Source organism: Oncorhynchus clarkii, chromosome 2, assembly GCF_045791955.1.
Source record: "Oncorhynchus clarkii lewisi isolate Uvic-CL-2024 chromosome 2, UVic_Ocla_1.0, whole genome shotgun sequence".
Classification (NCBI taxonomy): Eukaryota; Metazoa; Chordata; class Actinopteri; order Salmoniformes; family Salmonidae; genus Oncorhynchus; species Oncorhynchus clarkii.
In genome coordinates this window covers 96232410-96248018 of record NC_092148.1, presented here as the reverse complement: position 1 = coordinate 96248018, position 15609 = coordinate 96232410, and the positions used below count along the sequence as shown (strand labels likewise).

General features: G+C 41.7%; 1 protein-coding gene across 1 annotated transcript in view; it reads right to left on the bottom strand.

Moving 5' to 3' along the window:
• The window catches only part of LOC139378620 (transient receptor potential cation channel subfamily M member 1-like), a 147411-nt gene that overhangs the window by 49728 nt on the left and 82074 nt on the right, over positions 1-15609 (bottom strand). The window contains exons 9-18 of the mRNA XM_071120953.1: positions 15512-15584; positions 10987-11087; positions 10223-10402; positions 9945-10079; positions 9668-9718; positions 9369-9509; positions 3756-3785; positions 3248-3531; positions 2338-2566; positions 1610-1729 (exon numbers count right to left, since the gene is read on the bottom strand). Coding sequence (XP_070977054.1) covers positions 1610-1729; positions 2338-2566; positions 3248-3531; positions 3756-3785; positions 9369-9509; positions 9668-9718; positions 9945-10079; positions 10223-10402; positions 10987-11087; positions 15512-15584 — 1344 coding nt within the window. The remainder of the gene's footprint in view (positions 1-1609; positions 1730-2337; positions 2567-3247; positions 3532-3755; positions 3786-9368; positions 9510-9667; positions 9719-9944; positions 10080-10222; positions 10403-10986; positions 11088-15511; positions 15585-15609) is intronic.

Below are 15609 nucleotides of genomic sequence, written 5' to 3'. Positions count from 1 at the left end.
TTAGCCTTGTTAAAATCCCCAGGTACAATGAATTCAGTCTCAGGATATGTGGTTTCCAGTTTGCATCGAGTCCAATGAAGTTCTTTCAGGCCCGTCGAGGTGTCTGCTTGGTAGGGATATACACGGCTGTGATTATAATCGAAGAGAATTCTCTTGGTAGATAATGCGGTCGGCATTTGATCGTAAGGAATTATATGTCAGCTGAACAAAAGGACTTGAGTTCCTGTAAGGAAAACACCACCCTTCTTCTTACCAGAGAGACGTTTGTTTCTGTCGGAGCGATGCGTGAAGAACCCGGGTAGCTGTACCGACTCTGATAACGTATCCCGAGTGAGCCATGTTTCTGTGAAACAAAGAATATTACAATCTCTGATGTCTCCCTGGAAGTCACCCCTTGCTCGAATTTTGTCTACCTTGTTGTCAAGAGACTGGACATTGGCGAGTAGTATACTTGGGAGCGGTGGGTGGTGTGCCCGTCTACGGAATCTGACCAGAAGACCGTTCCGTCTGTCCCTTCTGCGGTGCCGTTGTTTTGGGTCGCCTGCTGGGATCCAATCCATTGTCCTGGGTGGTGGTCCAAACAGAGGATCCACTTCGGGAAAGTCGTATTCCTGGTCGTAATGTTTGTAAGTTGAAGTTGCTCTTATATCCAATAGTTCCCCCCGGCTAAATGTAATAAGACTTAGGTTTCTTCCTAGGTTTTGGCCTTTCTAGGGAGTTTTTCCTAGCCACCGTGCTTCTACACCTGCATTGCTTGCTGTTTGGGGGTTTTAGGCTGGGTTTCTGTACAGCACTTTGAGATATCAGCTGATGTACGAAGGGCTATGTAAATATATTTGATTTATCTTAGAAAAGTTTGAAGCCTTTTATCCTGTTACTATTGACCTATCTGTTAAACTGTTACTGAGGGCCTATATATTACACTGTTACTATGGGCCATTCTATTACAGTGTTAGTAGGGGCCTACATTTTACACTGTTACTAGGGGCCAATCTTTCACACTGTTACTAGGGACCTATCAGTTACACTGTTACTTGGGTCCTATTTGTTATCCTGTTACTACCGACATATCTGTTACACTGTTACTAGGGTCCTATATTTTACCCTGCTACTATGGGCCAATTGGTTACATTGTTACTAGGGGCCTATCTTTCACACTGTTGCTATGGTTCTATCTGTTTGATGTAATTTTTTTGTTGTATTTTTTGGGGGCCCCTGAGTAGCGCTACTGTCTAAGGTACTGCTTTTCAATGCAAGAGGTGTCACTACAGTCCCTGGTTCGAATCCAGGCTGTATCACATCCGGCCCTGATTGGGAGTCCCATAGGGTGGTGCACAATTGGCCCAGTGTCGTCTGGGTTTGGCCGGGGTAGGCCGTCATTGTAAATAAGAATTTGTTCTTAACTGACTTGCCTAGATAAATAAAGGTTAAATAAAATAAATAAAAATATAATTGTTACAAGTAGTGACTTTGCTGATAGGTCACTCTGGAGCGCCTGCTAAATGACTAAAATGTCAATATAAGTTCAAGAAACAGAGTCTTGTGGATGAACATCTCATCACTCTGACAAGCATTTTATGATATGTTGGTCAACCAGAGTCTTCTGTACCTTGCCAGCGTCATCGTCCTTGTCTTTCCCTTCTTCAGAGTCAGCTGTGTAGGACTGGTCTTCTCCTTTGAAGTCCACCAGCAGCAGAATTGATGGAGGGAATATGATGCCCAGAATCACCTAGAAAGACAAAAATCCTCGTCACAAAGTGCTTAAACAGTAACCCGGCCCAGACCCCAAAGAGCTTGCAGAGCAGATCTGCAGAACTGTCTGTACCGTATTGATATGAAGGGTATTGTCCATGTGGTCATGAAAGTCAGTCTGTTTCTGAACTCATGGGGTTGTTTCTGTTCTCCAGCAAAGAGTAAAGGAGCATGAAAGTCTGTTTCTGAACTCATGGGGTTGTTTCTGTTCTCCAGCAAAGAGTAAAGGAGCATGAAAGTCTGTTTCTGAACTCATGGGGTTGTTTCTGCTTTACAGCAAAGAGTAAAGCAGCATGAAAGTCTGTTTCTCAACTCATGGGGTTGTTTCTGCTTTACAGCAAAGAGTAAAGGAGCATGAAAGTCTGTTTCTGAACTCATGGGGTTGTTTCTGTTCTCCAGCAAAGAGTAAAGGAGCATGAAAGTCTGTTTCTGAACTCATGGGGTTGTTTCTGTTCTCCAGCAAAGAGTAAAGCAGCATGAAAGTCTGTTTCTCAACTCATGGGGTTAGGGTTAGAGTTCAGTGATGCTGGTGTTGGTATGTCAAGCTAAGGAGGGAAGTTTACCAATTCAACTCCGTTAATTTACCTTAAGCCCAGGGTTCTTCCCCATTCTCAGATTTCCCATCCACATGTCGGTCAGCAGCATCTGACTGCAGGTGTGGGCGATGAAGTCTCTGTGCTTGGCGGCCACGGCCAGCTTCAGACAGGTAGAGTTGCTCCAGTTGGTCAGCTCATACGTCAGCAGCTTCATGGCCACCTGTTCATCGTGCTTATAGGACTGGTCCAGGAGCTCGTAGGCAAGCTGGCCAAACTCCCTGTGGAGAAAGAGTAATCTCCTTTTACTAAGGCTATATGGCCTAAAAAATCTGATCTTAATCCGGCTTGCTATACTAAGCACAATGGGAAATAGGGTGTATGGAACTATAGGTTGAAATATGCCGTCATTGTAAATAAGAACTTGCTTGAAGGACCATGAAAATTAGGAGACCGTAGGTGAGGCAAAAGTAGAACTATTTTAGGGATTGTGTAACGTTTTAATCAGGGACAACGACCTGCCTGTCTGATGATCACAAGAGGAAGCACTACCTCAGTGGGAGAAGTATAAGACAGGAACCACTATAAGTAGAGGGAGGGGTATAAGACAGGAACCACTATCTCAGTAGTGGGAGAGGTATAAGACAGGAACCACTATAAGTAGAGGGAGGGGTATAAGACAGGAACCACTATCTCATTAGTGGGATAAGTACAAGACAGGAACCACTATCTCAGTAGTGGGAGAAGTACAAGACAGGAACCACTATCTCAGTAGTGGGAGAAGTAGTGGGAGAAGTATAAGACAGGAACCACCATCTCAGTAGTGGGAGAAGTACAAGACAGGAACCACTATCTCAGTAGTGGGAGAAGTATAAGACAGGAACCACTATCTCAGTAGTGGGAGAAGTATAAGACAGGAACCACTATCTCAGTATTGGGAGAAGTTTAAGACAGGAACTCACTTGGAGTTGTTGTCCAGGTCCTGGGCGATATCGTCCACCAGTTCAGATGACTCTTTAGCCATGGCTGTGTATAGCTTACAGGCCACCAGAGCCTTGGCCATGGCCTCCTCCCCACGTTGCCACAGAAACAGCGCCATCTTCTGGCGCTTCATGAGAACGGCCCACACCATCAGCTCGTGGAAGGGGTAGGTGAAGCGACAGACCTCAGGGTCGTCCACATCTATCTCTACCTCCTCCTCTTTCTTCTTCTTCCCTTTCTTCTTCTTTCCCCTCGGCTCGTCGTCCTGGTGACACAGGAAGTGACACGGGTGAAGTGAGGATGTTAGGGCAGATAACACACAGAGGGGAACTTTTAGAATAGTGTTGTGCAGATAACTTTATTTATAATAGTTTTGTGTTTGTGAACTGTACCCTCTAACATCTCTCATTATAAAGAAAAATAATGTTTCCAGCATGGTTGAATGAAGGAAATATGTACAGTATTTATTGAACAAAGACTTGCTATTACCTCCAGCCCCAGCATCTTCAAGGCTTTTGGCTGCAAACAACCAGAAGAAGATATGTTAGAAAGTGTCAATAACATCACATGATAAAGACACGTGTCATAAACATCACATGATGAAGACACGTCTGTTACATGGTGAGGCTTTCTACTGTGTTTGTTTTCAGATCTAGTTTCTAATGTCACCCGTCTTACCCTCTTCAGCCCGTAAAGGTTGTTATAGCGCTAACTAGTCTTATCCTCTTCAGCCCGTAAAGGTTGTTATAGCGCTAACTAGTCTTGTCCTCTTCGGTCAATACAGGTTGTTATAGAGCTAACTAGTCTTGTCCTCTTCAATCAATACAGATTGTTATAGAGCTAACTAGTCTTGTCCTCTTCGGTCAACACAGGTTGTTATAGAGCTAACTAGTCTTGTCCTCTTCGGTCAATACAGATTGTTATAGTGCTAACTAGTCTTGTCCTCTTCAGTCAATACAGATTGTTATAGTGCTAACTAGTCTGGTCCTCTTCGGTCAATACAGGTTGTTATAGAGCTAACTAGTCTTGTCCTCTTCAATCAATACAGATTGTTATAGAGCTAACTAGTCTTGTCCTCTTCGGTCAACACAGGTTGTTATAGAGCTAACTAGTCTTGTCCTCTTCGGTCAATACAGATTGTTATAGAGCTAACTAGTCTTGTCCTCTTCAATCAATACAGATTGTTATAGAGCTAACTAGTATTGTCCTCTTCGGTCAACACAGGTTGTAATAGAGCTAACTAGTCTTGTCCTCTTCGGTCAATACAGGTTGTTATAGCACTATCTAGTCTTGTCCTCTTCAGTCAACACAGGTTGTTATAGTGCTAACTAGTCTTGTCCTCTTCGGTCAACACAGGTTGTTATAGAGCTAACTAGTCTTGTCCTCTTCAGTCAATACAGATTGTTATAGTGCTAACTAGTCTTGTCCTCTTCGGTCAATACAGATTGTTATAGAGCTAACTAGTCTTGTCATCTTCGGTCAATACAGATTGTTATAAAGCTAACTAGTCTTGTCCTCTTCGGTCAACACAGGTTGTTATAGAGCTAACTAGTATTGTCCTCTTCGGACAATACACATTGTTATAGCGCTAACTACTCGCCCTCTTCGGTCAATACAGGTTGAGACAGAGTGAACTAGTCTTGTCCTCTTCGGTCAATACAGGTTGTTATAGCGCTATCTAGTCTTTTCCTCTTCGGTCAATACAGGTTGAGACAGAGTGACCTAGTCTTGTCCTCTTCAATCAATACAGATTGTTATAGAGCTAACTAGTCTTGCCCTCTTCGGTCAATACAGGTTGTTATAGCGCTATCTAGTCTTGTCCTCTTCGGTCAATACAGGTTGTTATAGCGCTATCTAGTCTTGTCCTCTTCGGTCAATACAGATTGTTATAGCGCTATCTAGTCTTGTCCTCTTCGGTCAATACAGATTGTTATAGCGCTAACTAGTCTTGTCCTCTTCGGTCAATACAGGTTGAGACAGAGTGAACTAGTCTTGTCCTCTTCAATCAATACAGATTGTTATAGAGCTAACTAGTCTTGTCCTTTTCGGACAATACACATTGTTATAGCGCTAACTACTCGTCCTCTTCGGTCAATACAGGTTGAGACAGAGTGAACTAGTCTTGTCCTCTTCGGTCAACACAGGTTGTTATAGAGCTAACTAGTCTTGTCCTCTTCGGACAATACACATTGTTATAGCGCTAACTACTCGTCCTCTTCGGTCAATACAGGTTGAGACAGAGTGACCTAGTCTTGTCCTCTGTTATAGAGCTAACTAGTCTTGTCCTCTTCAATCAATACAGATTGTTATAGAGCTAACTAGTCTTGTCCTCTTCGGTCAATACAGGTTGTTATAGCGCTATCTAGTATTGTCCTCTTCGGTCAATACAGGTTGTTATAGCGCTATCTAGTCTTGTCCTCTTCGGTCAATACAGGTTGTTATAGCGCTATCTAGTCTTGTCATCTTCGGTCAATACAGATTGTTATTGAGCTAACTAGTCTTGTCCTCTTCGGTCAACACAGGTTGTTATAGAGCTATCTAGTCTTGTCCTCTTCGGTCAATACAGGTTGTTATAGAGCTAACTAGTCTTGTCCTCTTCGGTCAACACAGGTTGTTATAGCACTATCTAGTCTTGTCCTCTTCGGTCAATACAGATTTTTATAGCGCTAACTACTCGTCCTCTACGGTCAATACAGGTTGAGACAGAATGAGCTAGTCTTGTCCTCTTCGGTCAATACAGATTGTTATAGAGCTAACTAGTCTTGTCATCTTCAATCAATACAGATTGTTATAGAGCTAACTAGTCTTGTCCTCTTCAATCAATACAGATTGTTATAGAGCTAACTAGTCTTGTCTTCTTCGGTCAACACAGGTTGTTATAGCGCTATCTAGTCTTGTCCTCTCCGGTCAATACAGATTGTTATAGCGCTATCTAGTCTTGTCCTCTTCGGTCAATACAGGTTGTTATAGAGCTAACTAGTCTTGTCCTCTTCGGTCAATACAGGTTGTTATAGAGCTAACTAGTCTTGTCCTCTTCGGTCAACACAGGTTGTTATAGCACTATCTAGTCTTGTCCTCTTCGGTCAATACAGATTTTTATAGCGCTAACTACTCGTCCTCTACGGTCAATACAGGTTGAGACAGAATGAGCTAGTCTTGTCCTCTTCGGTCAATACAGATTGTTATAGAGCTAACTAGTCTTGTCATCTTCAATCAATACAGATTGTTATAGAGCTAACTAGTCTTGTCCTCTTCGGTCAACACAGGTTGTTATAGAGCTAACTAGTCTTGTCCTCTTCGGTCAATGCAGGTTGCTATAGAGCTAACTAGTCTTGTCCTCTTCAATCAATACAGATTGTTACAGAGCTAACTAGTCTTGTCCTCTTCGGTCAACACAGGTTGTTACAGAGCTAACTAGTCTTGTCCTCTTCAATCAATACAGATTGTTATAGAGCTAACTAGTCTTGTCCTCTTCAATCAATACAGATTGTTATAGAGCTAACTAGTCTTGTCCTCTTCGGTCAATACAGGTTGTTATAGCGCTATCTAGTATTGTCCTCTTCGGTCAATACAGGTTGTTATAGCGCTATCTAGTCTTGTCCTCTTCGGTCAATAGAGGTTGTTATAGCGCTATCTAGTCTTGTCCTCTTCGGTCAATACAGGTTGTTATAGAGCTAACTAGTCTTGTCCTCTTCGGTCAACACAGGTTGTTATAGAGCTATCTAGTCTTGTCCTCTTCGGTCAATACAGGTTGAGACAGAGTGAACTAGTCTTGTCCTCTTCAATCAATACAGATTGTTACAGAGCTAACTAGTCTTGTCCTCTTCGGTCAACACAGGTTGTTATAGCGCTATCTAGTCTTGTCTTCTTCGGTCAATACAGGTTGAGACAGAGTGAACGAGTCTTGTCCTCTTCAATCAATACATATTGTTATAGAGCTAACTAGTCTTGTCCTCTTCAATCAATACAGATTGTTATTGAGCTAACTAGTCTTGTCCTCTTCGGTCAACACAGGTTGTTATAGCGCTATCTAGTCTTGTCCTCTCCGGTCAATACAGATTGTAATAGCGCTATCTAGTCTTGTCCTCTTCGGTCAATACAGGTTGTTATAGAGCTAACTAGTCTTGTCCTCTTCGGTCAACACAGGTTGTTATAGCACTATCTAGTCTTGTCCTCTTCGGTCAATACAGATTTTTATAGCGCTAACTACTCGTCCTCTACGGTCAAAAAAGGTTGAGACAGAATGAGCTAGTCTTGTCCTCTTCGGTCAATACAGATTGTTTTAGAGCTAACTAGTCTTGTCATCTTCAATCAATACAGATTGTTTTAGAGCTAACTAGTCTTGTCCTCTACGGTCAAAAAAGGTTGAGACAGAATGAGCTAGTCTTGTCCTCTTCGGTCAATACAGATTGTTTTAGAGCTAACTAGTCTTGTCATCTTCAATCAATACAGATTGTTACAGAGCTAACTAGTCTTGTCCTCTTCGGTCAACACAGGTTGTTACAGAGCTAACTAGTCTTGTCCTCTTCAATCAATACAGATTGTTATAGAGCTAACTAGTCTTGTCCTCTTCAATCAATACAGATTGTTACAGAGCTAACTAGTCTTGTCCTCTTCAATCAATACAGACTGTTATAGAGCTAACTACTCTTGTCCTCTTCAATCAATACAGATTGTTACAGAGCTAACTAGTCTTGTCCTCTTCGGTCAACACAGGTTGTTACAGAGCTAACTAGTCTTGTCCTCTTCAATCAATACAGATTGTTATAGAGCTAACTAGTCTTGTCCTCTTCAATCAATACAGATTGTTATAGAGCTAACTAGTCTTGTCCTCTTCGGTCAACACAGGTTGTTATAGCGCTATCTAGTCTTGTCCTCTTCGGTCAATACAGGTTGTTATAGAGCTAACTAGTCTGGTCCTCTTCGGTCAACACAGGTTGTTATAGCACTATCTAGTCTTGTCCTCTTCGGTCAATACAGATTTTTATAGCGCTAACTACTCGTCCTCTACGGTCAAAAAAGGTTGAGACAGAATGAGCTAGTCTTGTCCTCTTCGGTCAATACAGATTGTTTTAGAGCTAACTAGTCTTGTCATCTTCAATCAATACAGATTGTTTTAGAGCTAACTAGTCTTGTCCTCTTCGGTCAACACAGGTTGTAATAGAGCTAACTAGTCTTGTCCTCTTCGGTCAATACAGGTTGTTATAGAGCTAACTAGTCTTGTCCTCTTCAATCAATACAGATTGTTACAGAGCTAACTAGTCTTGTCCTCTTCAATCAATACAGACTGTTATAGAGCTAACTACTCTTGTCCTCTTCAATCAATACAGATTGTTACAGAGCTAACTAGTCTTGTCCTCTTCGGTCAACACAGGTTGTTACAGAGCTAACTAGTCTTGTCCTCTTCAATCAATACAGATTGTTATAGAGCTAACTAGTCTTGTCCTCTTCAATCAATACAGATTGTTATAGAGCTAACTAGTCTTGTCCTCTTCGGTCAACACAGGTTGTTATAGCGCTATCTAGTCTTGTCCTCTTCGGTCAATACAGGTTGTTATAGCGCTAACTAGTCTTGTCCTCTTCGGTCAATACAGGTTGTTATAGCCCTAACTAGTCTTGTCCTCTTCGGTCAATACAGGTTGTTATAGCACTATCTAGTCTTGTCCTCTTCGGTCAATACAGATTGTTATAGCGCTAACTACTCGTCCTCTTCGGTCAATACAGGTTGAGACAGAGTGAACTAGTCTTGTCCTCTTCAATCAATACAGATTGTTATAGAGCTAACTAGTCTTGTCCTCTTCGGTCAACACAGGTTGTTATAGAGCTAACTTGTCTTGTCCTCTTCGGTCAATACAGGTTGATCCAGAGTGAACTAGTCTTGTCCTCTTCAATCAACACAGGTTGTTATAGAGCTTACTAGTCTTGTCCTCTTCAGTCAACACAGGTTGTTATAGAGCTAACTAGTCTCACCCTCTTCAGCCCGTAGAGGTAGTTATAGAGCGAACTAGTGTTGCCCTCTTCAGCCCGTAGAGGTTGTTATAGAGCTTACTAGTCTTGTCCTCTTCAGTCAACACAGGTTTTTACAGAGATAACTAGTCTTACCCTCTTCAGCCCGTAGAGGTTGTTGTAAAGCGCCCTGAAGTTCTTCCTGGTGTAGTTACAGCGGTAAGCCCCACCCATCAGGTACTCCATCACCAGACCAATGTCAATCAGAGTGATCTGGTAGTCTGGCGGGAGGTTGCCCTGGAACACCACAGATTATATTCACAGATGACATTTCTGTAATCCCTGATTACACACCTGGCTGTAACAGCACAAACCACAGTTTAATTAAGCTGAAACAGGACAAATAATGTTGAATGAGGAAGAATAGGTTCCATGAATCAGAGAGATCATCTTACCTTCTTGACATCTCTCACCACAACATGCAACGTGTTAGCAGGACCCAGTCTCTGTGTGTTAGGAAGAGAAAGTTGTTCAATATGAATAACCCTACAACTGGATATGGGGTTGATTTGGGATTCAGGGCAAGTCTCTACATTAGCGTGGTCTTGTCTCATCTAAAAGTGTTGTACAGCTCCTCCAGACGAGAAATGGTGGACGTTATGATCGTCTGTCTGTCTGTCTGTCTGTCTGTCTGTCTGTCTGTCTGTCTGTCTGTCTGTCTGTCTGTCTCACCGTGTTGTACAGCTCCTCCAGGCGAGGAATGGTGAGGAAGTGGTGGATGTTGACGCCGTTCTCTATCAGCAGCTTGACAAAGTCCACCCTGTCCAGCACCAAGGCATCCATCATGGCCTGCTCCAGAGAGTTCACCTGGGAGACACATTCATGACTGGTGCCACTACTCTTACTATTTAGATGCCGGTGCTCATGGTATTTCAGAGCTAATATTCCATAGGAAGTCCAAGTACTCAAGCAGTATAAAATGTTAAGCACCGGGCCAACTCAGGTCTTACCCATCGCATTAGTTCTATCTTCCTAGGGTCAGTCTCCTCTGGTGGTTCAGGCTTGGCCTTCCCTCCCTTCCCCTTTTTCCCCCGGGCCTTGGCCTTGTTCCTGGGGGCAGCGGCTGGACTCTTCGGCCTCTCTGTGGTAGTGGCTACGGTACCACTGCTGTTAGCTAGGGCACTGGCAGGCTGGGGGAGGAGGGGTGGTTCATTTTCATTAAAACGGGATTGGTTTTTGTGTTCATGTTCATAATCAACTAGTAGGATTAATCTTCTTTATCCAGAAAGATGAGGGGAAATGTTAAGAGTCCAATTCCTTAAATGGTGATTTAATAGGAATATAGACGGTCCTTACAAAGCCTTAATACCCTGGTGTGATCACTGTACCTATTGGATCATATAGGGATCATATTACGGCAGGTTATGATCTGCTGTTCAGGATGTTCCTAGATCTCTGCCGTTAAACCTGTGTGTCTGTCTGTATCAAAAATAATTTCAGTTAGTGCGGTCTGACATCCTTCCTGTTAATACTGTACATGTAAAGGTGATGCTTCATGGCAGGTTTGTATGGTGTTTTCTCTGAACAGCAACAGATGAGGTGGTCTTACCCAGGGTTGCAACATTCCTGTAACCTTCCCAACATTCTTATTTTCTAGAAATGCTGTTTAGAGTATTCTGAATTGCATGCTTAAATTATCCACCTGGTGTTTCTGGATTTTGCAACCATAAGTGGACTACAAGTGGACTGCAGGGTAGCCTGGTGAATGACTCACTGGTAGATGGTGACCGTAGACAAAGATCTGGTTGCGTGCTATGTCCACTCTGTTCCAGGCCAGAGCTAGACTCAGCTGGTCCGGGGCAGAGGCGTTGGTTCCTGTGAGTACACAACATAGACACTGTCATTGGTAGAGGCCTCGATGCCTAGCAACTCACAGGACATCACATCTGCTATACACTGAAGAACTGTGTGCCATGACTTCACAGGGCAGTTATGGAATTCTGTTTTAAAACAGAAAAGTAAGTAAGTACATAGAAAACATCTCCTTAGTGATGTTAACACCCACAGAGTTAAAAACAGCATTTTCAAAGTGTACATCTGAAAAGTGTTAAATTTACAAAAATATAGAAATCTAAAAGGATGATGTTCAGAAATAGATGGCTAAAGGGTAATGGAAGGATAGGAGTAAAAACAAACAAAAGATTACTATTGTAAAAAAGATTGTGTCCATAAAATGCATATAGTGTGTATAAGCTGGAAGTAGAAGCATACAGTGGAAAGAAAAAGCATGTGAACCCTACAATAAGATCTGATCTTCATCTAAGTCACAACAACAGACAAACACAGTGTGCTTAAACTAATAACACACAAAATATGTATTTTTCTTGTCTATATCAAATACATCTTTTAAACATTCAGTGTAGGTTGAAAGAATTTTGTGAACCTCTATGCAAATGACTATTCAGGAGTCTAACCTGGAGTACAATCATTTAAACAAGATTGGAGATGTTGGTTAGAGCTGCCCTGCCCTATAGAAAACACTCACAAAATTTGAGTTTGCTATTCACAATATGCATTGACTGCTGTGAACCATGCCTCGCACAAAAAAAGATCTCAGATGATAAGAATTGTGGACTTGCATAAAGGGTTACAAAAGTGTCTCTAAAAGCCTTGATGTTCATCAGTCCTCAGTAAGACAAATTGTCTATAAATGGAGAATGTTCAGCACTGTTGCTACTCTCCCTAGAAGTGGCTGTCCTGCAAAGATGACTGCAAGAGCACAGCGCAGAATGCTCAATGAGGTTGAGAAGAATCTTAGAGGGTCAGCTAAAGACTTACAGAAATCTCTGGAACATGCTAACATCTCTGTTGACGTGTCTACGATACGTAAATTACTAAACAAGAATGGTGTTCATGGGAGGAAACCACGGAAGAAGCCACTGCTATCCCCAAATTCTGCACGTCTGAAGTTTGCAAAAGTGCACCTGGATGATACACAGGGCTACTGGCAAAATATTCTGTGGACAGATGAAACTACAGTTGAGTTGTTTAGAAGGAACACACAACACTATGTGTGGAGAGAAAAAGGCACAAAACCTCATCCCAACTGTAAAGTATGGTGGAGGGAGCATCGTGGTTTGGGGCTGCTTTGCTGCCTCAGGGCCTGGACAGCTTGGTATCATCGATGGAAAAATGAATTCCCAAGTTTATCAAGAGAATGTTTGGCTATCTGTCCGCCAATGGAAGCTCAACAGAAGTTGGGTGATGCAACAGGACAACGACCCAAAACACAGCAGGAAATCAACAACAGAACTGCTTCAACAGAAGAAAATACGCCTTCTGGAGTGGCCCAGTCAGAGTCCTGACCTTGAGACGCTGTGGCATGACCTCAAGACAAAGTTCACACCAGACATCCCAAGAATATTACTGAACTGAAACAGTTTTGTAAAGAGGAATGGTCCAAAATTCCTCCAGACCGTTGTGCAGGTCTGATCCGCAACTACAGAAAATGTTTGGTTGAGGTTATTGCTGTCAAAGGAGGGTCACCCAGTTATTAAATCCAAGGGTTCACATACTTTTCCCACCCTGTACTGTGAATGTTTACACTGTGTTCAATAAAGACATGACAATGTATAATTGTTTGTGTGTTATTAGTTTAAGCAGACTGTGTTTGGCTGTTGTGACCTAGATGAAGATCAGATAACATTTTATGACCAATTTATGCAGATATCCAGGTATTTCCAAAGGGTTCACATACTTTTTCTTGCCACTGCAGACAAATCAAATCAATAATGACACAGACGATAATAGAAAAAATAATAACAGTCAATGAGCAGTAACAATGAGCAGGACACTACATTAAAAAAAAGAAAAAAAAACAGTCTAAATTTCGCAAACGAGCATCTGGATGGTCCACAGTGCTACTGACAAAATATTCTGTAGACAGATGAAACTAAAGTTGAGTTGTTTGGAAAGAACACGCAACACTTTTTGTGGTAGAAATATTTTATTGTGAACAGAGCAACATGGTTTGGAGCTGCTTTGCTGCCTCAGGGTTTGGACAGCTTGCTATCATCAATAGAACAATTTATTCCCAAGTTTATCAAGACATTTTGCTGGAAAATGTAAGGCTATCTGTCTGCCAATTGAAGCTCAACAGCAGTTGGGTGATGCATCAAGACAACAACCCAAAACACAGAAGTAAATCACCAACAGAACGGCTTCAACAGAAGAAAATATGCCTTCTGGACTGAACCAGTCAGAGTCCTGACCTCAACCTGATTGAGATGCTGTGGCATGACTTCAAGAGAGCGGTTTACACCACACATCCTAAGAATATTGCTGAACTGAAACAGTTTTGTAAAGAGGAATGGTCCAAACTTCCTCCTGACCGTTGTGCAGGTCTGATCCGCAACTACAGAAAATGTTTGGTTGAGGTTATTGTTGCCAAAGGAGTGTCAACCAGTTTTTAAATCCAATGGTTCACATAATTTTTCCATCCTGCACTGTGAATGTTTACACGGTGTGTTCAATAAAGACATGAACATGTACAATTGTTTGTGTGTTATTAGCAGACTGTGTTTAAGCAGACTGTGTTTGTCTATTGTTGTGATTTAGATGATCAGATTAAATTTTATGACCAATTTATGCAGAAGTTCAGGTTATTCCAAAGGGTTAGCATACTTTTTCATGCCACTGTAAGTGATATTGTCCATTAGTTTAATCCAATTAGGGGAGAGGTGGTAGGGTTAGGGGAAAATAATAAAGGAAAATATATTTTGAAAGATGTGTATGTAGAGAGTACCAGTCAACTGTTTGGACACACCTACTCATTCGAGTGTTTTTCTTTATTTGTACTATTTTCTACATTGTATAATAATAGTGAAGACATCAAAACTATAAAATAACACATATGGAATAATGTAGTAACCAAAAAGTGCTAAACAAATCAAAATACATTAAAGATTTTAGATTCTTCAACGTAGCCTCCATTTGCCTTGATGACAGCTTTGCACACTCTGGGCATTCTCTCAACCAGCTTCACCTGGAATGCTTTTCCAACAGTCTTGATGGAGTTCCCGCATATGCTGAGCACTTGTTGGCTGCTTTACCTTCACTTTGCGGTCAAAATCACCCCAAACCATCTCAATTGGGTTAAGGTCGGGTGATTGTGGAGGACGGGTCATCTGGTGCAGCACTCAACAGGCTCTCCTTGGTCAAATAATCTCTTACACAGCCAGGAGGTGTGTTTTGGGTCATTGTCCTGTTGAAAAACAAACTATAGTCCCACTAAGCGCAAACCAGATGGGATGGCGTATCGCTGCAGAATGCTGTGCTAGCCTTGCTGGTTAAGTGTGCCTTGAATTCTAAATAACAAACAGACCATGTCACCAGCAAAGCACCCCCACACCATCACACCTCCTCCTCCATGCTTCTCGGTGGGAACCACACATGCGGAGATCATCCGTTTACCTACTCTGCGTCTCACAAAGACACGGCGGTTGGAACCAAAAATCTCAAATATGGACTCAACAGACAAAAGGACAAATTCCCACTGGTCTAATGTCCATTGCTCGTGTTTCTTGGCCCAAGCAAGTCTCTTCTTTTTATTGGTGTCCTTTAGTAGTGGTTTCTTTGCAGCAATTCGACCATGAAGGCCTGATTCATGCAGTCTCCTCTGAACAGTTGATGTTAAGATGTGTCTGGTAACTCTGGGTCTTACGTTCCTGTGGCGGTCCTCATGAGAGCTAGTTTCATCACAGCGCTTGATGGTTTTTGTGACGGCACTTGAAATGTTTTGGATTGACTGAACTTGTCTTAAAGTACAAAATAGTACAAATAAAGAAAAACCATTGACTAAGTTGGTATTCAAGCTGGTAAAGTACATACATACATACATACATACATTGCATGCATACATACATACATACATACATACATACATACATACATACATACATACATACATACATACATACATAGTTAGGATACACGTACTCATTCCATGGTTTTTCTTTATTTTTACTATTTTCTACATTGTAGAATAATAGTGAAGACACCCACACTATGAAATAACACATATGGAATCATGTAATTACCCCTGCAAAAACCCTGGAATGAGTAGGTGTGTCCACACCTTTGACTGATACTGTATATACAGTGTATATATATATATTTACAAAAATAGGGGGATTGGAAATGAATTGGAAAATTACATTAATGGAAACGACAATCTGCAATATTACAGCTGATCTAACCTCTAAAAATAAAAAAAATCTAAGAATAATTAAAAGAGTTACCTTTTAATAAAGCAGTCAGAATGGCCATTTCAATATCTTGCTGTCCTTCAGAACCCATTCGAAACACTGTTATCTATGGAAGAGATGAGGAATAGAAT